Source organism: Atractosteus spatula, chromosome 7, assembly GCF_055471065.1.
Source record: "Atractosteus spatula isolate fAtrSpa1 chromosome 7, fAtrSpa1.hap1, whole genome shotgun sequence".
NCBI classification, from domain to species: domain Eukaryota; kingdom Metazoa; phylum Chordata; class Actinopteri; order Semionotiformes; family Lepisosteidae; genus Atractosteus; species Atractosteus spatula.
Genome location: NC_142712.1, coordinates 13664077 through 13687983, shown reverse-complemented (window position 1 = coordinate 13687983; position 23907 = coordinate 13664077). Strand labels below are relative to the sequence as shown.

Sequence of the window (23907 nt, the reverse complement as noted above, 5' to 3'; positions counted from 1 at the left end):
ACAATGTACAGTATGTGAAATGTTAAGTGAAACCTTTGATTATTTAGCATAATTAATGAGGTAGTTACAACCAGGTGGTTAAATAATTGAGTATATTATTTATTTATATTATTTATATTCACAGAAAAGATCTACAGTAGTTGACGTCATTTCTGCTTAATGAGGTGCCATTATGCACTGGATCTAAGGGCTCTCTTACTCATATGTACTATTGGATAATTTTGTTAGTTTAATAGTCCAAATATATTGTATGTCTTTGTGTTACATGCTTGATCACGTTATACATATATTCTATACATATACTGTATACATTAAAATTGTATCTTTAATTAAGACTTCTTTGAAGATATTACAGTACATTTTAAGCCTAAAATATACTGCATGGGAATACAGACCAATCTGTGGATTACACAGACTTTTTCTTGGCACTGAATACTAATGATCAGCTGGAAATTCTCCTGAGAAACTGCAAAATCAGCAGTTTTTCTTTTTGCTTTATTCACAGCAGCTCTAAATTTAGTTAATTTAGTAAACCAAGAAGAATATAAACACATCCCTTAAAGGGTAAATCTTTTTTTAATTTATTTATTGTGTTTGTTGCATCTTTTCTCTGTGCTGAGTCTAATCAAAGGAGATCTTTCTGTGTGGTCTGTGTTACTCATTGTCAGGAACTTCAGCTGTCAGTTTCCTCTTTGAGGCCACTCAATTAGCTTCAGAACTGGAGCCAGAGATGCTTTCTTATTGATGATCATCCTTCAGCACTTGTCAATAGCCCCCTACACATTCAAAATACATGCTTATGTTATTATTTCAGGGCCCAGTCCAGAAAGTTAATTCTATTTGGTTTCAATACCTTGTGATTGTTTATTGATTACTTTTTGTATTACCACAGTCAGATGTGACAGTGGTACTTAGAATAATGCTTGGTATTAGCCCCTATCCTTGGAGCTCCTACCTCACTGTTGTCTATTGAGACATTCTCTTTCGGATTGAAACTCTGGTCTTGGAATATTCTACCTTCGTCCCTCGACTCCAACTTCAGCCCAGCGACTTGGATATTAAGCCTTCGATCCCCTCTGACTGAAACTCTGGTCTTCGATATTCTACCTTCGTCCCTCGACTCCGACTTCAGCCCAGCGACATAAGTAGACATCGATCTCCTCTCCCTTTCACCCTTTTTTCAGATCTTCTGAAACTCTCAGAACAACGCACAGGGTCCTTCCTCTACCTCGTGGACAGTGCATTTGTTACAATATTGTGCTTATGTTGTATCTTTAAAAAAAAATTAGCACTGATCTAAACTAATCTTTCTCCTTCACCTGATGACTCTGTGACTGTACAAGCCCCAGTCAACATACAGTACATATGCATACTGAGTAACATTTTAAATCATTGAGGATGTCTTGTTAAACTGCTTTGCATATTGAAAAGGAACTCACGAATAATAATTAAAAAATCTTTAACCTTTAATCTTTAGCCTTTAGTATCAGACTCTTTTTTAATTGTTTACAAAATAAAAGAACAGCAGTTCATAACAATATTTATTTTGAGTTTAAAAACTGGAAAGTGAGCAAAATGAATTAGGGCAAGCAAACAATAAGTGAAATCTTCTGTCATGACATAAATCTGCTACATATGTTTAGTTTTTAATTTTAAGATGCATATTAAATAGGATAAAGGTACAGTATAAACCAGAATGGTTTTAAACTTTTTTAGAAGTGATTTTGAATGATAAAAGAAAGTCATTGTTTTTAATCTCTTAAATCTTGATGGAGCTGTTCCCATAAAAAAGTATATCTACTATTTCAAAAAGTATGGTAATTAAATAAGCCTTTCACCCTGTAAATTCAAAGAAGTGCTACATCGTTCCTCTGGGGATCTGTACCATTTTCAGTAATGAAAAAAAGTACACTATATCCATATTTCTGTTACACAGATACAATATACAGGAATATCAAGTTATCATCTTGGCTGCCTACCAGTAAAACTGCAAAACAGTATAAAACACAATTTTCCATAGTGCCTTCTAAAATATATATTAAAATAATAAAAATGAAATAAGCAAATGAAATACACTAATTTAAAATTTGAGTATAGGAACTTAAGTATTGCTGTCTTGTACCAAGATACCATAAATATTATATATATATAAAATCACTGTATCGAATACATTTGCAACGCAAAATGGAAGACAATTAAAGAGATTTTGCAGGTAAGAGAAAGCTTGATTATTATACAACATAAGTTACCACTTTAGCATTACAAAACATTATGTAATGTTTGAGTGTTGATAGTGGTCTCTCCTCAATAAAAAGGACAAAACAAATTTTTGAAGAATGCATTGGAACTCATATGTGATTAAAACGTTTTATGGATTTTTTATATTTATCCGTCAAACACAATGATCTAGAAGGTTACAACTTTTTGTCTAAAAATCAATGGTATTCTTGTTCTGATCTCTTTTATTTTCAGCCCGTATATTATTGGGTTCAGTGTTAGAGGAAATATTAAGACTAAGACGCCAACAACTTTAGTCAAATATGAAGGGGTCTTCTCAAAACGATAAGAAAGTATTTTGTAAAAAGATGTAATTTCTAAAATGACAAATGAAACTAAATGTGTGGTGCAAGTTTGAACAGCTTTGCTCCTCGCATCCGAGTGCTTGTTCCTCAGACATGTGTAAAGTATCTGCATGTATGTGTAGAGAACTGAGCCTAAAGCCAGAGCTTGCACCACAGCTGTCAAAAACAGCCCATAGATGTTATTTATGCTGGTGTCAGAGCAGACAAGTCCCACAAGAGAAGGATTATCACAGTAAATATTAGATATTAGTGATCGACATCGAGGCAACCGCACAACCAATATCAAAAGAACAGTTACCAAAATAAAATCCAATGCCCAGAGCAGTATGATGATTTTCATTAAGTAAGAATTTGTCATGATAGAATTGTACATTAAAGGACAGCATATTGCAACATACCTATCATATGCCATTGCTGTCAGTATCAACACAGAGCCTACAGCCCAAAGGTGTATAAAGAAAGCCTGGGTGACACAGGCTGGGTAACTTATTGACCTGGAATCAAGCAAAATTTCTTTCATTAATTGAGGAAGGAAGGCAGTGGCCCCAATTAGATCATTGACAGGCATATTGAAAAACAGAATGTACATGGGTTGATACAGATTTTTATCCCTTGCAATTGTGAGAAGGATGACTGAATTACTCAAAACAATGATGCAGTAACTTAGCATTCCCAGACAAAATGCTGGATAGACAACATTGGGAGGTATATTTAATTTTTCCAGGGACAACATAGATGAGCTGTTATCCATGTGAATATAGTTGCAGGAATATTTTTTGTAGAAGCTGGGAAGGAAGGCAAGAAGTCTGAATTTAATTTAGAAGCATACATTTATTTTTCATAAATACTGTATTTGTAAGCATTTAATAATTTTCTATTGATTTTATGTCATATTCTGAGTACGAAAATACAAAAATAAGGAAAACAAGGAAAGAAGTATCATAATTAATAAAATATTCTTGTCAGGGCTACTTAATGTCTAAGGATATGATCAGCCTATTTTCCACAACATCTTTGTATTTGTAATATGTGAATGCATTCTAAAATATTCTCATATACCTTTAATGCGTAAGAGCAGTTGTAAATCTTAAATTCTCTGGCCTCTAGTACAGTGTTGTTTGCTCAACAACATTGATTTTTTTGTTGTCATAAACTTGGTAGGATCCTGTATTTTTGCTTCAAGTTAAAGAAGCAGACAGCTAAAAAGAAACTGTATACCAAGTCTATAGGAATGCAAGCACATACCTGTATTGAAGGTATTTTTTCCCAGCTTTACTGCAGGCCTTGGTAACAACAAGAGCTACTGGAATTCAAAATCAGGAACTGTTAATTCCAACACATGCATGTTCTCTGATGACATGTTTAAAAGCATTAACTTAGAAAACAGCCTGTTTTCAACTGCTTTTGTTAAGCAAGTTTGTTTATAACTGTGTGACTACAGAGAAAGAATACATTTATTGCTGCAGGTAACAAGTTATTTTAATAAACAGTTTAACATAAACAGTATGATATTCCTTGTGGATGTCTATGAAAATTGAGTACTTTTTTTAAATTAAACTGTAAAAATTGCTTTTTTTGTTCTTTTGTATTTTAGTAATCACAATTTAATCTAACAGTACTTGAATTACCCATAAACAAAGTGTTAATGTATTTGGATTGTTTGCATATTACTTACTTCACCATTTATGGTTTCATTAAATGCATTGCCAGATGAAGCTTCATTTGAACATTAAGAGGCTAAAGATCTGTTGAATCTCAGCAGATGTATTTAATTTCTCATAAAGACCATACGTCACATCTTTAGGGAATTAAAAAAAGATGTACAGTATGAGAATGATACAGTATATAGATGTTTATAATTAACTACCAAAGGATGCTAAGCAATGATTACAAATAATTCTCAGACAATTATTTCTTTATATGAGGTTAAACAGAATGTATTTATCTTGAGAAGATCAGTGAAGTGTCTGCTGTTTAGCATTTGGTGATTTATGCTAAAATATTTATTTCAAATTCTGTATTTACTGTACAGGAAGAAATGATTACAGGAATACACTTCGTTTTCCTGTTTTATTTCATACTTATATTTTTGCTACATTTTAACTTTTTCTACATAGGAAACGTGTATGAAATCCTCTTTGTGCCTTCAGACTTTAATTTTAACTCCAAATGTACAAAGTGTATTTCAAATATCTATTAAAATGTTTATTAATTTAGATATTATATTAAAATGTTGGTAATGTAAGATGTAGACTAAAAGGTTAGTTTACTGAATCCAGCAAACTTTCAGAAAGCAAGGCATTGTTCTCTTGTACAGTAGGCATGGATCAAACATTTTTAATCCACTCTTCATATTGTATCACGTGATGATTGTCAAGCCTTGAATCCAAAGCTAAGCTTGACACAGAAACAGACGTACTGAACCAATACTATCACCAGTATCACCAATGGAGATACAATTCTGCAGCACACAGTCTTTTATTTCTGTTTTTCATCTTCCTGCTTGTCAATATATTACAGATTTCCTAATGCCCTGTTTTATCGGTCATTTTAAAACCATGAGAATATTAACAAATGTGATGAGCCCATTCTGCCCATATACCTCATTTAGTTTTAATATCTAATCGATCTGACGATTCCATCCAGCCATTTGTGACATCAACAGAGTACCAGCTTCAGATTATGCACTTTGGTAGCCTTTTTCTCACTTCCATAACCTATTGTGTCAAAAAGTGGAAAGTGCACTCTGAAAGTGTAATGAGTATATTTTATGTATAACAGTATATATAGTCTTAAGTGTATATTCTTAAGTGAGAACATGAAACTCAATAACTACAAAATCCCTCAATTTTTTGCTAAATACACAAACACCTTGCTTAACTTTTGAGGTATTTTGTGAGATCCCTGGTTTCTTTTTCTCTTATACCATACAGACAGCATTTGCATTTAGCACTGGAACTACCACAGTGGTTATATTTGCCATTTGTTCTTGTTTAAAATTTAATTTACCCCCATATACAGTAGCATTGGTTGAAAGGTGCTCACTCCAGGTCAGATACAATTAAGTACTGTTCTTTCTCCTGGTAAGGGTTCTGGCAAACCTAAACCCACCCCACAAACATACAGGGTACACTAGGACAACACCCTGTACAGTAAATCAGTACTCCACGGGTCACATACTGTACATACACATTCAAGCACACGGGGACACATTAAAGACACTAATTAACCTGTCCAAAATGTTTTTGGAAGCTGGGAGGAAAACACAGCACCCAGAAAAAAGCCTGTATGAAAGTGATTAGACCTTTGTAAACAATTATTTGCATTTGGAATGTTTTCATCTCTAAATTGAGAATCACTAATGGTTTCTTTTCATCTCACCTCACAACAGCTACTGTTGCTCTGCAAGAGGAGTGTGAGTAATAGCAGATATTCTCCTCTTGAGATACCCAGACATCAACTCATTAAGCTTTTTGACACGTTACGAACTAACTCCACAGTGTATTACAGGTGTTAGTGTCCATTGTGATTCTAGTGCAAGTACAGTATATTTTCAAATAAATCTTAAAATGTTAGGATTGAAGTGATGTTAATCTTTTACCCAGTGGCTTTTCATGGGATGAGCCTCTATATACATGCTGTGTAACATTTTAAAAATGTAGGATTGCCTGGGCTTCTTAGACTTCTTTGAATTTTGAAAAACACCTTAAGAATAAAGGAAGTGAAAAATATTTTTATTCAGCCTGACATTTAAATAACTTGCAAAATTAAAGACTGCAGTGCATAAAAACATCATTTTATTGTAAGTTAATAAATTGCAATAAAACGATGACACAATAATTAAAAAAGAACAAAAAATTGAAATCTTCCATATCATTTTATAACCCACAAATATGTTTTATCTTTAATTTTTAAGAATATTAAATAGGACAAAGATACAATCCAGCATGGATGTAAACATATTAAATAGATTTTTCTTTTGTCAATATTTTTAAACACTGTTAACTCTTCCTGGAAGGTGCAGTTCCCATAAATAAGTTTTGATGATCTATTTCAAATAGAGGAGCAATTACTGTAAATAATCCTTCTTTATTTCAAAAACAGTTAAGTGTTGCCTTGTTCTTCAATTGATTTCTAATATTTTTGTTTGTTTTTTAGTGTACTTCATTTAAAATTTTAAACTGTATCTATTCACAGGTAAACAGCTGGGCCGCCTACCTTTAAATCTGAAAATAATAATAGAAGAAAAAACAGCTTTCCATTTTCTAAAAATGTATTCTTATATTAAACTTCAATGACTTCAATTGTAATCCCTTTATGCAATGAATTATCACCAATGGGCTACAAAAACTCAAAATTTAAGACCAATATTAGCAACGTAGAGCTATCTTGAACAAAGACACCACTGACAAATATATGTATACATATACTGTACATACTGTATATGCATTTCAGGTGGGTAGCTACGTCAGCATGCAAAGGCTGCAAAGGAACAAGTAATAGGTTTATTCCATGCTGAAAAGAAAACACAACGTTTCGGCCGTGGAGACTTCTTCAGGTCACCTAAAGAAGGCTCCATGGCCAAAAAGTTGTTTTTTTCTTCTCGTTTCAGCATGGAACAAACCAATTACTTGTTCCTATGTATATGTATGGCAGACATGGGCTCAAATGCATTGGCAAGCACGAAAGAAAAGGATGCTAATTAAACAGGCTTTGCATTTCAGAAAACGTTTGACTGTGCTGTCACAATATACTGTACGTATAATTAGCTAAATCTAAGTATGCGGTTCTTTTCTTCTGTAAGAACAGTCTGCAAATGAATGCAACCATGCAGAATATGAACAGTGTTTCAAAATGCATTCATACGTATATCAAATGAAAGATAAAAGTGACATGTTTATCAGTCTCCAAAGTTGTTAAGATTTTTTCTCAGTCCAGCAAATAGTTTTTAGATGTGTGCCACCTTTCTTCTGAAAATCAATGGTATTCTTGTCCTGATCTCTTTTATTTTCAGGCCATATATAATTGGGTTCAGTGTTGGGGGAAACGTTAAAACTAAGACCCCAACAACCTTTGATATATATGAGGGTGTCTTCTCAAAACGATAGGAAAGTATTTTGTAAAAAGATGTAATTTCTAAAATGACAAATGAAACTAAATGTGGCGTGCAAGTTTGAATAGCTTTGCTCCTCGCGTCCGAGTGCTTGTTCCTCAGACATGTGTAAAGTATCTGCATGTATGTGTAGAGAACTGAGCCTAAAGCCAGAGCTTGCACCACAGCTGTCAAAAACAGCCCATAGATGTTATTTATGCTGGTGTCAGAGCAGACAAGTGCCACAAGAGAAGGATTATCACAGTAAATATTAGATATTAGTGATCGACATCGAGGCAACTGCACAACCAAGGACAAAAGAATGGTTATCAGAATAAAATCCACAGACCATAGCAGTATGATGATTTTCATTAAGTAAGAATTAGTCATAATAGTATTGTACATTAAAGGACAGCATATTGCAACATACCTATCATATGCCATTGCTGTCAGTATCAACACAGAGCCTACAGCATAAAGGTGTACAAAGAAAGCCTGGGTGACACAGGCCGGGTAACTTATTGACCTGGAATCAAGCAAAATTTCTTTCATTAATTGAGGAAGGAAGGCAGTGGCCCCAATTAGATCATTGACAGGCATATTGAAAAACAGAATGTACATGGGTTGATACAGATTTTTATCCCTTGCAATTGTGAGAAGGATGACTGAATTACTCAAAACAATAATGCAATAACTTAACATTCCCAGAAAAAATGCTAGATAGACAACATTGGGAGGAATATTGAATTTTTCCAGGGACAGCATAGATGAGCTGTTGAAGGAGATGTTATCCATGTGAATATAGTTGCAGCAATATTTTTTGTAGAAGCTGGGAAGGAAAGCAAGAAGTCTGAATTTAATTTTGAAGCATACATTTATTTTTCATAAATAGTGTATATGTAAGCACTCAAATAATTTTCTATTGATTTTATGTCATATTTTGAGTAAGAAAATACAAAAGTAAGGAAAACAAGAATGGAAGTATCATAAGCAATAAAATATTCTTGTCAGTGCTACTTAATGTCTAAGGATATGATCAGCCTATTTTCCACAACATCTTTGTTTTTGTAATATGTGAATACATTCTAAAATATTCTCCTATACCTTTAATGTATAAGAGAAGTTGTAAATCTTGACTTGTCTGGCCTCTAATAAAGTGTTGTTTGCTCAACAACATTGATTTCTTTGTTGCCATAAACTTGGCAGCATCCATTTTTTTTGCTTCAAGTTAAAGAAGCAGACAGCTAAAAAGAAAACTTACTGTATAACAAGTCTATAGGAATGTAAGCCCATACTGTACCTGTATTGAAGGTACAGATGCAGCCATTCAAAGTGCGCGGCACAGACACGTACCGGAGGTAATTGGCTACGGCCTCACGCATCTTGACGCGCGATGAGGCAAAATACCGCGGTACGTGATTGGTTGACCAACAGGGACACTCGTGGTGCGTTGGTCGGTCGTAGAAAGATTTAAATGTCTTTACTGTGCCCGTTTTAGTATTGAATATTTATATGGAATTTTACCACTTAGTAGCTGAGCATAAAAAGAACAGGAGCATACTGTAACGCGTGTGAAGGCCATAAACGATATTAATTTTGGAACATAAACATACGGTATATGGCTGGTCTCGGTACTTTAAAGAAAAAATACACACCAGTATTCCATTTCTCCCTAAACATTTTAAGCATCGAAGTCTTTAACTAACGTGATACCGGAGTCAACAAGCATACTTTTAGAATTTGATTAAAAGGGAATATAATATGGAATCGCGTATCTAAAGAAATTAATAACGATATAATTATATTCATGTACCGCAACACAAGAATAGTACACGCTGTACAATCTCTGCTGATACTGTTTCTCCAGGGCTTTTTCAACACTCTTTATGTGGCACTGTGGGTTAGGTTCCTGACTCCCACATCACACGTTGGGTGTTTGAATCCAGCCGGAGCCATGACTTTTTTTTAACAAACATTTCTTTGAAAAAATAAAACGTTTCCCTGGGTCAGGCATTAAATAAAACTTCACTCGCACCAAACAAATTTATATTTCTAAATATCACAACATGATTGAATTTAAGTCATTTTAATAACAATGAATAGTCACCTATGCGTTACAATATAAACATTTATATTGATTTAAATCGCATTTTGATTTAAATCGCAAACGCGTGTTTAAATATATGTGTTTTTTGATTCACAATCAGACAAATGCAACATAAATTGATATCTTTGTCTTCTAAGTATCTTAATAAACTTTCAGCATAGCTTTCTCCCCGTTTAGATTTATTTTTCTTGGGATCTTGGGATCAAACGTGGAAAGATTAGATTGTAATCGTTTTTATTTTTTAAATACATTTTAGAAAAGTGTAATCTATACTAAAAAGCTGTACACCACCTGCTATAAAGATACATATTGTAATACTTTCGGGTTCGGATAGGACGGACACAAGAACTCAGACTTGCGGAGTTAAAGCAAGTTAAAGCCTTGATTTTATATATCACCTTTAAAAGTGGCATCTCAAAGCAATACAGTAGATGTAAAAACAATTAAAAGGACCACAGATTACAAAGTAAATACCCAACACTGATTGTACCCATCTGTCATGCTAATAAAGCACCTTGAATTGAATTGAATTGAATTGAGAGAGGGGGGGAGGGCGAGCGAGAGAGCACAGCCAGGACAGGCAAATAAGACACAGACATTCACAACAGCGACATATCATAAAACGTTTGCACATATTGTTAAATTATTACTTGTTTTTCAGGAAGTTAAAAAAACACTTGAATTACTTATCCAGTCTCTCGAAATAAAATTATTTTTCAAGCAATGCAACTAACGTCGGGCAACGTGTTTTTTTTAATCCAACATTGACAGCCACATCTTAAATCTTGTCAGTCAGCTCTTTTTTCTCTATTTGAATTGTGGCGATTCAAACAACTTGGGATAACAAGTGGTCTCAAAGTCACCGAGCTCACAGAGCTTTAACAACAGATGACAATTTCCTTAGTCCTTCCTTAGTCTTCCTGAAATTGTCAGATTATGAGTGAATAAAAGCATTTTATTAAAAACATGTTTGCGTTTGTTTGGGAGCTATATTATGTATTTTTCATATGTAAGATATAATGATGTGTTCCTGCTTACACATCGCACGACTTTAAAAGCTAGAAAAACAGGTTTCGATTCACATTATCTGGCGAGCCTTGTTTTGTCAAAGGACAGCACACTCTCTCTCGCTTGCCCTAAACAGACAATACACAGGGGGGAGGGCAAGCGAGAGAGAGAGAGAAGGGGGGGGGGGGGGTGATATGTGAATATGATAATGTGAATTCCATCAAGTCAGGCACCTGTGAATTTGCAGTATTCCCAGAAAGAGCCGCATCCCATCCACTGTTCCTCCAGAAAGCTTATGCAGAAGTGAAGGAATTAAATATGGAATTAATATGGAATTTAATATGGAATTAAACCGGTTTCACAGGTATTTTCAAAGTAGAAGGGGGCGAGATTTCCAGCAAAAGACACCCCCCCCTCCAAAACCCAGTAAGTACAGTACTTACTAGTTAAGAAAGTTAGGTGTTAGCATAAATTATTAGTAATCAATAATATTAAATTTAGCACTGTAATAAATTGTGCTAATAATAAATTTTATTCTACTCTGAGAATGTAGGGGGAGGAAGAATGCCCGTGGTCTTTTCACTTACTGCAATATTATGGACACTCAATTGACTTTTAAAAAAAACAACTTTTTTTTGACAGCTGGTACAGCACCCCACCGCGCCCACGCGCCAGCATTATATTCTCATGTACGGGTAGAATATGTTCATTGTCTTCCAATGAAAGATGGGTTCCTTTCGCCGTAGTCGGGAGACATTACAAGCTTGCCAAGCCCGGACTGTTACACCAATGCATTAGCATGTTAAAGTGATTTTATTGAGGAGCCTAGCTTTCTTAACTAGTAAGTACTGTACTTACTGGGTTTTGGAGGGGGGGAGGTGTCTTTCGCTGGAAATCTCACCCCCTTCTACTTTGAAAATACCTGTGAAACCGGTTTAATTCGTCACAGCCAGCACTCCCGCAGAGAGGGGGGTTGTACTTGCAGTGCATCAGTATAGATGGGAAAGCCAGAGCCGACTGCTACGCCGCCCCCGTGTTTGGGGTGCTTATCATTCTCAGTGCATAACAAGGAAGATTAATAAACATTAACATAATCTCATGGTTAAATAGTCAAGTCTAGCCATGTGTGAGTCTAGTCTCACAGAGCTTCAACAGCAGATGACAACTTGTGAGTTCGATTAAGAATGAATAAAAGCATTTCATTAATAACGCGTTTGCGTTTGTCTGGGTGCTGACAAAGTAAAAAACAATTACTTTTTGACAATGAAGAACTGTGTGTGTGTCTCTCTCTCTGCTGGCGTTTGTAATCATTTTTATTTTTAAATACATTTTAGCAAAGTAATGTACCATAAAAGTATTGTGAGACATATTTGGGTTAACATGTTATAACTGTGTCCGTTATTCTTTTTGTCTTCTTCTGGCTTGGTCGGATAGTTTTTGTTTTTGTTTTATCAATAAAGTTTGATAATCGGCCAGTGAAAGCTCTGTTGTCCTTCACATGAATGCCTGAAAGATTTTACCGAACCCAGGATTTTACAGTATTTTTTCTTTAAAATACCAATAACAGCAACATACAGTTTACATAATAGGTTGATGTTCCAAAATTAATATCGTTTATGATCTTTATGACCTTCGTTATGATCTTTGTTAATGTCTAAGCCGGAACACATCATTATATCTCATTTTGTATTTCTTTAAAAAAAAAAATCGTTTGCCCAGCCTAACAGTATTGTTGTTATTGTTTCTATCCTGTAAAGCGCTTTGAGGAGCCACCTTTAAAGGCGCCATATACAATAAAGTTCATTATTATTACTATTGTTAATTTGCTGGACAGAGAGGTGAACATTATTACACAGAAGACAAAGATAGCGATTTACGTTGCATTGTGCATTGTGCTGCTGTTATACAGTTTTAAATAATAAAAAGTCTAAACAGTATCAGCTTTATTTATGGGTTTTAAATAAAGGCGATTTAAACGCGATTTAAATCAATATAAATGTTTATATTGTAACGCATAGGTGACTATTCATTGTTATTAAAATGACTTAAATTCGATCATGTTGTGATATTTAGAAATATAAATTTGTTTGGTGCGAGTGAAGTTTTATTTAATCTCTGACCCAGGGAAACGTTTTATTTTTTCAAGAAATGTTTGTTTAAAAAAAAAAAGTCATAACTCCAGCTGGATTCGAACACCCAACATATGAGGTGAGAGTTAGAAACCTAACCCATAGCACCACAGGCAATGTCACATAAGGAGTGTTGAAAAAGCCCTGGAGAAACAGTATCAGCAGACATTGTACAGCGTGTACTATTCTTGTGTTGCGGTACATGAATATAATTATATCGTTATTAATTTCTTTAGATACGCAATTCCATATTATATTCCCTTTTAATCAAATTCTAAAAGTATGCTTGTTGACTCCGGTATCACGTTAGTTAAAGACTTCGATGCTTAAAATGTTTAGGGAGAAATAGAATACTGGTGTGTATTTTTTCATTAAAGTACCAAGACCAGCCATATACCGTATGTTTATGTTCCAAAATTAATATCGTTTATGGCCTTCACACACGTTACAGTATGCTCCTATTCTTTTTATGCTCAGCTACTAAGATTTCCCTTCAGTGGAAAAATCCCATATAAATATTCAATACTTAAACGGGCACAGTAAAGACATTAAATATACATATACATACTGTATACAGTACAGTTTGCATACAGTAATATGTTTATGTTCCTAAATCAATCTCTTTTATGAGCATGTGAAAGGCATGGTGAATCGGAGATTCAAAAATTACTGTACTTTGCATGATTGGAAACAAATGTGTGATTGCGAAATGCTGTGGCGTTACTTTTACAAAGACGGTCAATGAAAAAAAGAATGTGGACCAGGGCAATACTTTGAGTTTACAGCTTGTCCAAGGTCATTCATTATTAATATTATTAGTAATATCTTCGTTAAAGACTTTGATGGCGACAGCTCAAACATGAGAGGTTGAGCTTTTAAAACTATTATTTTACTTGCGGTACCACGTGGTATTATGAGGTACTATACGAGAATTTACGGTAACTCGCGGTAGGCTGCGTCAAGCGCACCGCAAAATAATGCTGTATCGCCCGCTTGTTTTGAATGGCTGCATCTGTATTTTTTCCCAGCTTTACTGCAGGCCTTGATAGCAACAACAGCTACTGGAATTCAAAATCAGGAACTGTTAATTCCAACACGTTCATGTTCTCTGATGACATGTTTAAAAGCATTAACTTAGAAAACAGCCTGTTTTCAACTGATTTTGTGAAGCAAGGTTGTTTGTAACAGTGTGACTACAGAGCACAGTTACAAACTGTGCACATTTACTTGCACATTGTCTATTGTTTGTTTGTGCATTGTCTTGATGCACTGTTTGCACTTTGTCTTGTTTTTTACACTTGTTTTACAATCGAGAGACTTTCTGTAAGTAAGAATTCCATTGTACCAGTACCGGTTACATATGGCAATAAAGTTCAAGCAAGAATACATTTATTGCTGCAGGTATCTAGTTATTTTAATAAACAGTACAAACATAAACAGTATGATATTCCTTTAGGATGTCTATGAAAAACTTGACTTAACCTGTAAAAATTGCTTTTTTTGTTCTTTTGTATTTTAGTAATCAAAATTTTATCTAACAGTACTTGAATTACCCATAAACAAAATGTTAACATAGTTGGATTGTTTGCATATTACTTACTTCACCGTTTATGGTTTCATTAAATTCATTGCCAGATGAAGCTTCGTTTGAAGATTAAGAGGCTGAAGATCTGTTGAGGCTCAGCAGATGTATTTTATTTCTCATAAAGACCATACGTCACATCTTTGGAGAATTTAAAAAAAAAGGTGTACAGTACGAGAATGACACAGTATATAGATGTTTATAATTAACTACCAAAGGACGCTAAGCAATGATTACAAATAATTCTCAGACAATTATTTCTTTATATGAGGTTAAACAGAATGTATTTATCTTGAGAAGATCAGTGAAGTGTCTGCTGTTTAGCATTTGGTGATTTATACTAAAATATTTATTTCAAATTCTGTATTTACTATATAGGAAGAAATGATTACAGGAATACACTTCGTTTTCCTGTTTTATTTCATGCTTATATTTTTGCTACATTTTAGCTTTTTCTACATAGGAAACTTGTATGAAATCCTCTTTGTGCCTTCAGACTTTAATTTTAACTCCAAATGTACAAAGTGTATTTCAAATATCTATTAAAATAGAAAACAGACATACTGAACCAATACTATCACCTGTATCACCAATGGAGATACAATTCTGCAGCACACAGTCTTTTATTTCTGTTTTTCATCATCCTGCTTGTCAATATATTACAGATTTCCTAATGCCCTGTTTTATCGGTCATTTTAAAACCATGAGAATATTAACAAATGTGATGAGCCCATTCTGCCCATATACCTCATTTAGTTTTAATATCTAATCGATCTGACAAATCCATCCAACCATTTTTGACATCAACAGAGTACCAGCTTCAGATTATGCACTTTGGTAGCCTTTTTCTCAGTTCCATAACCTATTGTGTCAAAAAGTGGAAAGTGCACTCTGAAAGTGTAATGAGTATATTTTATGTATAATAGTATATATAGTCTTAAGTGTATATCCTTAAGTGAGAACATGAAACTCAATAACTACAAAATCCCTCAATATTTTCCTAAATACACAAACACCTTGCTTAAATATTGAGGTATTTTGTGAGATCCCTGGTTTCTTTTTCTCATTATACCATACAGACAGCATTTGCATTTAGCACTAGAACTACCATAGTGGTTATATTTGCCATTTGTGCTTGTTTAAAATTTCATTTACCCCCATATAGTAGCATTGGTTGAAAGGTGCTCACTCCAGGTCAGATACAGTATGTACTGTTCTTTCTCCTGGTAAGGGTCCTGGCAAACTTAAACCCACCCCACAAACATACAGGGTACACTAGGACAACACCCTGTACAGTAAATCAGTACTCCACAGGTCACACACACATTCAAGCACACGGGGACACATTAAAGACACTAATTAATCTGTCCAAAATGTTTTTGGAAGCTGGGAGGAAAACACAGCACCCAGAAAAAAACCTGTATGAAAGTGATTAGACCTTTGTAAACAATTATTTGCATTTGTAATTTTTTCTTCTCTAAATTGAGAATCACTAATGGTTTCTTTTCATCTCACCTCACAACAGCTACTGTTGCTCTGCAAGAGGAGTGTGAGTAATAGCAGATATTCTCCTCTTGAGATACCCAGACATCAACTCATTAAGCTTTATGACACGCTACGAACTAACTCCACAGTGTATTGCAGGTGTTAGAGTCCATTGTGATTCTAGTGCAAGTACAGTATATTTTCAAATAAATCTTAAAATGTTAGGATTGAAGTGATGTTAATCTTTTACCCAGTGGCTTTTCATGGGATGAGCCTCTATATACATGCTGTGTAACATTTTAAAAATGTAGGATTGCCTGGGCTTCTTAGACTTCTTTGCATTTTGAAAAACACCTTAAGAATAAAGGAAGCGAAAAATATTTTTATTCAGCCTGACATTTAAATAACTTGCAAAATTAAAGACTGCAGTGCATAAAAACATCATTTTATTGTAAGTTAATAAATTGCAATAAAACGATGACACAATAATTAAAAAAGAACAAAAAAGTGAAATCTTCCATATAATTTTATAACCCACAAATATGTTTTATCTTTAATTTTTAAGAATATTAAATAGGACAAAGATACAATCCAGCATGGTTGTAAACATATTAAATAGATTTTTCTTTTGCCAATATTTTTAAACACTTAACTCTTCCTGGAAGGTGCAGTTCCCATAAATAAGTTTTGATGATCTATTTCAAATAGAGGAGCAATTACTGTAAATAATCCTTCCTTATTTCAAAAACAGTTAAGTGTTGCCTTGTTCTTCAATGGATTTCTAATATTTTTGTTTGTTTTTTACTGTACTTCATTTAAAATTTTCAACTATATCTATTGACAGATAAACAGCTGGGCCGCCTACCTTTAAATCTGAAAATAATAATAGAAGAAAAAACAGCTTTCCATTTTCTAAAAATGTATTCTTATATTAAACTTCAAAGACTTCAATTGTAATCCCTTTATGCAATGAATTATCACCAATGGGCTACAAAAACTCAAAATTTAAGACCAATATTAGCAACGTAGTGCTATCTTGTACAAAGACACCAATGGCAAATATATGTATACATATACTGTACATACTGTATATGCATTTCAGGTGGGTAGCTACGTCAGCATGCAAAGGCTGCAAAGGAACAAGTAATTGGTTTATTCCATGCTGAAAAGAAAACACAACGTTTCGGCCGTGGAGACTTCTTCAGGTCACCTAAAGAAGGCTCCATGGCCGAAAAGTTGTTTTTTTCTTCTCTTTTCAGCATGGAAAAAACCAATTACTTGTTCCTATGTATATGTATGGCAGACATGGGCTCAAATGCATTGGCAAGCACAAAAGAAAAGGATGCTAATTAAACAGGTTTTGCATTTCAGAAAACGTTTGACTGTGCTGTCACAGTATACTGTACGTATAATTAGCTAAATCTAAGTATGCAGTTCTTTTCTTCTGTAAGAACAGTCTGAAAATGAATGCAACCATGCAGAATTTGAACAGTGTTTCAAAATGCATTTAAACGTATATCTGATGAAAGATAATAGTGACATGTTGATCAGTCTCCAAAGTTTTTAAGATTATTTCTCAGTCCAGCAAATAGTTTTTAGATGTGTGCCACCTTTCGTCTGAAAATCAATGGTATTCTTGTCCTAATCTCTTTTATTTTCAGGCCATATATAATTGGGTTCAGTGTTGGGGGAAACGTTAAAACTAAGACCCCAAGAACCTTTGATATATATGAGGGTGTCTTCTCAAAACGATAGGAAAGTATTTTGTAAAAAGATGTAATTTCTAAAATGACAAATGAAACTAAATGTGTGGTGCAAGTTTGAACAGCTTTGCTCCTCGCATCCGAGTGCTTGTTCCTCAGACATGTGTAAAGTATCTGCATGTATGTGTAGAGAACTGAGCCTAAAGCTAGAGCTTGCACCACAGCTGTCAAAAACAGCCCATAGATGTTATTTATGCTGGTGTCAGAGCAGACAAGTGCCACAAGAGAAGGATTATCACAGTAAATATTAGATATTAGTGATCGACATCGAGGCAACCGCACAACCAAGGACAAAAGAATGGTTATCAGAATAAAATCCACAGACCAAACCAGTATGATGATTTTCATTAAGTAAGAATTAGTCATGATAGAATTATACATTAAAGGTAAGCATATTGCAACATACCTATCATATGCCATTGCTGTCAGTATCAACACAGAGCCTACAGCCCAAAGGTGTACAAAGAAAGCCTGGGTGACACAGGCCGGGTAACTTATTGACCTGGAATCAAGAAAAATTTCTTTCATTAATTGAGGAAGGAAGGCAGTGGCCCCAATTAGATCATTGACAGGCATATTGAAAAACAGAATATACATGGGTTGATACAGATTTTTATCCCGTGCAATTGTGAGAAGGATGACTGAATTACACAAAACAATGATGCAATAACTTAGCAATCCCAGAAAAAATGCTGGATAGACAACATTGGGAGGAATATTGAATTTTTCCAGGGACAGCATAGATGAGCTGTTGAAGGAGATGTTATCCATGTGAATATAGTTGCAGGAATATTTTTTGTAGAAGCTGGGAAGGAAGGCAAGAAGTCCGAATTTAATTTTGAAGCATACATTTATTTTTCATAAATACTATATATGTAAGCACTCAGATAATTTTCTATTGATTTTATGTCATATTTTGAGTAAGAAAATACAAAAAATAAGGAAAACAAGGATAAAAGTATCATAAGTAATAAAATAATCTTGTCAGGGCTACTTAATGTCTAAGAATATGATCAGCCTATTTTCCACAACATCTTTGTTTTTGTAATATGTAAAATATTCTCATATACCTTTAATGCGTAAGAGCAGTTGTAAATCTTTACTTCTTTGGCCTCCAATACAGTGTTGTTTGCTCAACAACATTGAATTTTTGTTGTCATAGACTTGGCAGCATCCTGTATTTTTGCTTCAAGTTAAAGAAGCAGACAGCTAAAAAGAAACTGTATAGCAAGTCTATAGGAATGCAAGCACATACTGGTATTAAAGGTATTTTTTCCCAGCTTTACTGCAGGCCTTGATAGCAACAACACCTACTGGAATTCAAAATCAGGAACTGTTAATTCTAACACATGCATGTTCTCTGATGACATGTTTAAAAGCATAAACTTAGAAAACAGCCTGTTTTCAACTGCTTTTGTTAAGCAAGTTTGTTTGTAACTGTGTGACTACAGAGCAAAAATACATTTATTGCTGCAGGTAACTAGTTATTTTAATGAACAGTATGAACATAAACAGTATGATATTCCTTGTGGATGTCTATGAAAAAATGGAGCACGTTTTTTACTTAATCTGTAAAAATTGCTTTTTTTGTTCTTTTATATTGTAGTAATCAAAATTTAATCTAACAGTACCTGAATTACCCATAAACAAAATGTTAACGTATTTGGATTGTTTGCATATTACTTACTTCACCGTTTATGGTTTCATTAAATGCATTGCCAGATGAAGCTTTCTTTGAAGATTAAGAGGCTAAAGATCTGTTGAGTCTCAGCAGATGTATTTAATTTCTCATAAAGACCATACGTCACATCTTTGGAGAATTTAAAAAAAAGGTGTACAGTACGAGAATGACACAGTATATAGATGTTTATAATTAACTACCAAAGGACGCTAAGCAATGATTACAAATAATTCTCAGACAATTATTTCTTTATATGAGGTTAAACAGAATGTATTTATCTTGAGAAGATCAGTGAAGTGTCTGCTGTTTAGCATTTGGTGATTTATGCTAAAATATTTATTTCAAATTCTGTATTTACTATATAGGAAGAAATTATTACAGGAATACACTTCATTTTCCTGTTTTATTTCATGCTTGTATTTTTGCTACATTTTAGCCTTTTCTACATAGGAAACTTGTATGAAATCCTCATTGTGCCTTCAGACTTTAATTTTAACTCCAAATGAACAAAGTGTATTTCAAATATCTATTAAAATGTTTATTAATTTAGATATTATATTAAAATGTTGGTAATGTAAGATGTAGACTAAAAGGTTAGTTTACTGAATCCAACAAACTTTCAGAAAGCAAGGCATTGTTCTCTTGTACAATAGGCCTGGTTCAAACATTTTTAATCCACTCTTCATATTGTATCACGTGATGATTGTCAAGCCTTGAATCCAAAGCTAAGCTTGACACAGAAACAGACGTACTGAACCAATGCTATCACCAGTATCACCAATGGAGATAAAATTCTGCAGCACACAGTCTTTTATTTCTGTTTTTCATCTTTCTGCTTGTCAATATATTACAGATTTCCTAATGCCCTGTTTTATCGGTCATTTTAAAACCATGAGAATATTAACAAATGTGATGAGCCCATTCTGCCCATATACCTCATTTAGTTTTAATATCTAATTGATCTGACAAATCCATCCAGCCATTTTTGACATCAACAGAGTACCAGCTTCAGATTATGCACTTTGGTAACCTTTTTCTCAGTTCCATAACCTATTGCGTCAAAAAGTGGAAAGTGCACACTGAAAGTGTAATGAGTATATTTTATGTATAATAGTATATATAGTCTTAAGTGTATATCCTTAAGTGAGAACATGAAACTCAATAACTACAAAATCCCTCTATATTTTTCTAAATACACAAACACTTTGCTTAAATATTGAGGTATTTTGTGAGATCCCTGGTTTCTTTTTCTCATTATACCATACAGACAGCATTTGCATTTAGCACTAGAACTACCACAGTGGTTATATTTGCCATTTGTGCTTATTTAAAATTTCATTTACCCCCATATGATTTACCCCCATATAGTAGCATTGGTTGAAAGGTGCTCACTCCAGGTCAGATACAGTATGTACTGTTCTTTCTCCTGGTAAGGGTCCTGGCAAACTTAAACCCACCCCACAAACATACAGGGTACACTAGGACAACACCCTGTACAGTAAATCAGTACTCCACAGGTCACACACACATTCAAGCACACGGGGACACATTAAAGACACTAATTAATCTGTCCAAAATGTTTTTGGAAGCTGGGAGGAAAACACAGCACCCAGAAAAAAACCTGTATGAAAGTGATTAGACCTTTGTAAACATTTACTTGCATTTGTAATTTTTTCATCTCTAAAATGAGAATCACTAATGGTTTCTTTTCATCTCACCTCACAACTGCTACTGTTGCTCTGCAAGAGGAGTGTGAGTAATAGCAGATATTCTCCTCTTGAGATACCCAGACATCAACTCATTAAGCTTTATGACACGCTACGAACTAACTCCACAGTGTATTGCAGGTGTTAGAGTCCATTGTGATTCTAGTGCAAGTACAGTATATTTTCAAATAAATCTTAAAATGTTAGGATTGAAGTGATGTTAATCTTTTACCCAGTGGCTTTTCATGGGATGAGCCTCTATATACATGCTGTGTAACATTTTAAAAATGTAGGATTGCCTGGGCTTCTTAGACTTCTTTGCATTTTGAAAAACACCTTAAGAATAAAGGAAGCGAAAAATATTTTTATTCAGCCTGACATTTAAATAACTTGCAAAATTAAAGACTGCAGTGCATAAAAACATCATTTTATTGTAAGTTAATAAATTGCAATAAAACGATGACACAATAATTAAAAAAGAACAAAAAAGTGAAATCTTTCATATAATTTTATAACCCACAAATATGTTTTATCTTTAATTTTTAAGAATATTAAATAGGACAAAGATACAATCCAGCATGGTTGTAAACATATTAAATAGATTTTTCTTTTGCCAATATTTTTAAACACTTAACTCTTCCTGGAAGGTGCAGTTCCCATAAATAAGTTTTGATGATCTATTTCAAATAGAGGAGCAATTACTGTAAATTATCCTTCTTTATTTCAAAAACAGTTAAGTGTTGCCTTGTTCTTCAATGGATTTCTAATATTTTTGTTTGTTTTTTACTGTACTTCATTTAAAATATGTAAACTGTATCTATTGACAGGTAAACAGCTGGGCCGCCTACCTTTAAATCTGAAAATAATAATAGAAGAAAAAACAGCTTTTCCATTTTCTAAAAATGTATTCTTATATTTAACTTCAATGACTTCAATTGTAATCCCTTTATGCAATGAATTATCACCAATGGGCTATAAAAACTCAAAATTTAAAACCAATATTAGCAACATAGAGCTATCTTGAACAAAGACACCACTGACAAATATATGTATACATATACTGTACATACTGTATATGCATTTCAGGTGGGTAGCTACGTCAGCATGCAAAGGCTGCAAAGGAACAAGTAATAGGTTTATTCCATGCTGAAAAGAAAACACAACGTTTCGGCTGTGGAGCCTTCTTCAGGTCACCTAAAGAAGGCTCCATGACCGAAAAGTTGTTTTTTTTCTTCTCTTTTCAGCATGGAATAAACCAATTACTTCTTCCTATGTATATGTATGGCAGACATGAGCAAGCACAAAAGAGAAGGATGCTAATTAAACATGTTTTGTATTTCAGAAAACGTTTGACTGTGCTGTCACAATATACTGTACGTATAATTAGCTAAATCTAACCATGCAGTTCTTTTCTTCTGTAAGAACAGTCTGCAAATGAATGCAACCATGCAGAATTTGAACAGTGTTTCAAAATGCATTCAAACATATATCAGATGAAAGATAAAAGCGACATGTTGATCAGTCGCCAAAGTTTTTAAGATTATTTCTCAGTCCAGCAAATAGTTTTTAGATGTGTGCCACCTTTCGTCTGAAAATCAATGGTATTCTTGTCCTAATCTCTTTTATTTTCAGGCCATATATAATTGGGTTCAGTGTTGGGGGAAACGTTAAAAGTAAGACCCCAAGAACCTTTGATATATATGAGGGTGTCTTCTCAAAACGATAGGAAAGTATTTTGTAAAAAGATGTAATTTCTAAAATGACAAATGAAACTAAATGTGTGGTGCAAGTTTGAACAGCTTTGCTCCTTGCATCCGAGTGCTTGTTCCTCAGACATGTGTAAAATATCTGCATGTATGTGTAGAGAACTGAGCCTAAAGCCAGAGCTTGCACCACAGCTGTCAAAAACAGCCCATAGATGTTATTTATTCTGGTGTCAGAGCAGACAAGTGCCACAAGAGAAGGATTATCACAGTAAATATTAGATATTAGTGATCGACATTGAGGCAACCGCACAACCAAGGACAAAAGAATGGTTATCAGAATAAAATCCACAGACCAAAGCAGTATGATGATTTTCATTAAGTAAGAATTAGTCATGATAGAATTATACATTAAAGGTAAGCATATTGCAACATACCTATCATATGCCATTGCTGTCAGTATCAACATAGAGCCTACAGCCCAAAGGTGTATAAAGAAAGCCTGGGTGACACAGGCCGGGTAACTTATTGACCTGGAATCAAGAAAAATTTCTTTCATTAATTGAGGAAGGAAGGCAGTGGCCCCAATTAGATCATTGACAGGCATATTGAAAAACAGAATATACATGGGTTGATACAAATGTTTATCCCGTGCAATTGTGAGAAGGATGACTGAATTACTCAAAACAATAATGCAGTAACTTAGCATTCCCAGAAAAAATGCTGGATAGACAACATTGGGAGGAATATTGAATTTTTCCAGGGACAGCATAGATGAGCTGTTGAAGGAGATGTTATCCATGTGAATATATTTGCAGGAATGTTTTTTGTAGAATCTGGGAGGGAAAGCAAGAGGTCTGAATTTAATTTTGATGCAATATGTATATGTAAGCACTCAGATCATTTTCTATTAATTTTATGTCATATTTTGAGTAAGAAAATACAAAAATAAGGAAAACAAGGATAGAAGTATCATAAGTAATAAAATATTCTTGTCAGGGCTACTTAATGTCTAAGGATATGATCAGCCTATTTTCCACAACATCTTTGTTTATGTAATATGTGAATA

At 34.0% G+C, this 23907-nt stretch overlaps 4 protein-coding genes across 4 annotated transcripts; all 4 read right to left on the bottom strand.

The window, feature by feature from the left end:
• Nucleotides 1-2406: 2406 nt before the first annotated feature.
• On the bottom strand, nucleotides 2407-3333 carry LOC148830541 (olfactory receptor 52B2-like). The gene has a single exon (XM_088922175.1). It carries the CDS (start codon nucleotides 3331-3333, stop codon nucleotides 2407-2409), a length of 927 nt encoding a protein of 308 aa, XP_088778301.1.
• Nucleotides 3334-7530: 4197 nt separating this feature from the next.
• On the bottom strand, nucleotides 7531-8469 carry LOC148830540 (olfactory receptor 52B2-like). The gene has a single exon (XM_088922222.1). It carries the CDS (start codon nucleotides 8467-8469, stop codon nucleotides 7531-7533), a length of 939 nt encoding a protein of 312 aa, XP_088778348.1.
• Nucleotides 8470-17580: 9111 nt separating this feature from the next.
• LOC148830539 (olfactory receptor 52B2-like) lies at nucleotides 17581-18519 on the bottom strand. The gene has a single exon (XM_088922205.1). The coding sequence runs from the start codon at nucleotides 18517-18519 to the stop codon at nucleotides 17581-17583; it is 939 nt and encodes a 312-aa protein (XP_088778331.1).
• Nucleotides 18520-22701: 4182 nt separating this feature from the next.
• LOC148830538 (olfactory receptor 52B2-like) lies at nucleotides 22702-23640 on the bottom strand. The gene has a single exon (XM_088922278.1). It carries the CDS (start codon nucleotides 23638-23640, stop codon nucleotides 22702-22704), a length of 939 nt encoding a protein of 312 aa, XP_088778404.1.
• Between the last annotated feature and the right edge of the window lie 267 nt (nucleotides 23641-23907).

Excerpts from the sequence above, each read along its gene's own strand:
- LOC148830538 (XM_088922278.1), bottom strand. The coding sequence starts at position 23,640 with ATGGATAACATCTCCTTCAACAGCTCATCTATGCTGTCCCTGGAAAAA.
- LOC148830541 (XM_088922175.1), bottom strand. The coding sequence starts at position 3,333 with ATGGATAACAGCTCATCTATGTTGTCCCTGGAAAAATTAAATATACCT.
- LOC148830539 (XM_088922205.1), bottom strand. The coding sequence starts at position 18,519 with ATGGATAACATCTCCTTCAACAGCTCATCTATGCTGTCCCTGGAAAAA.
- LOC148830540 (XM_088922222.1), bottom strand. The coding sequence starts at position 8,469 with ATGGATAACATCTCCTTCAACAGCTCATCTATGCTGTCCCTGGAAAAA.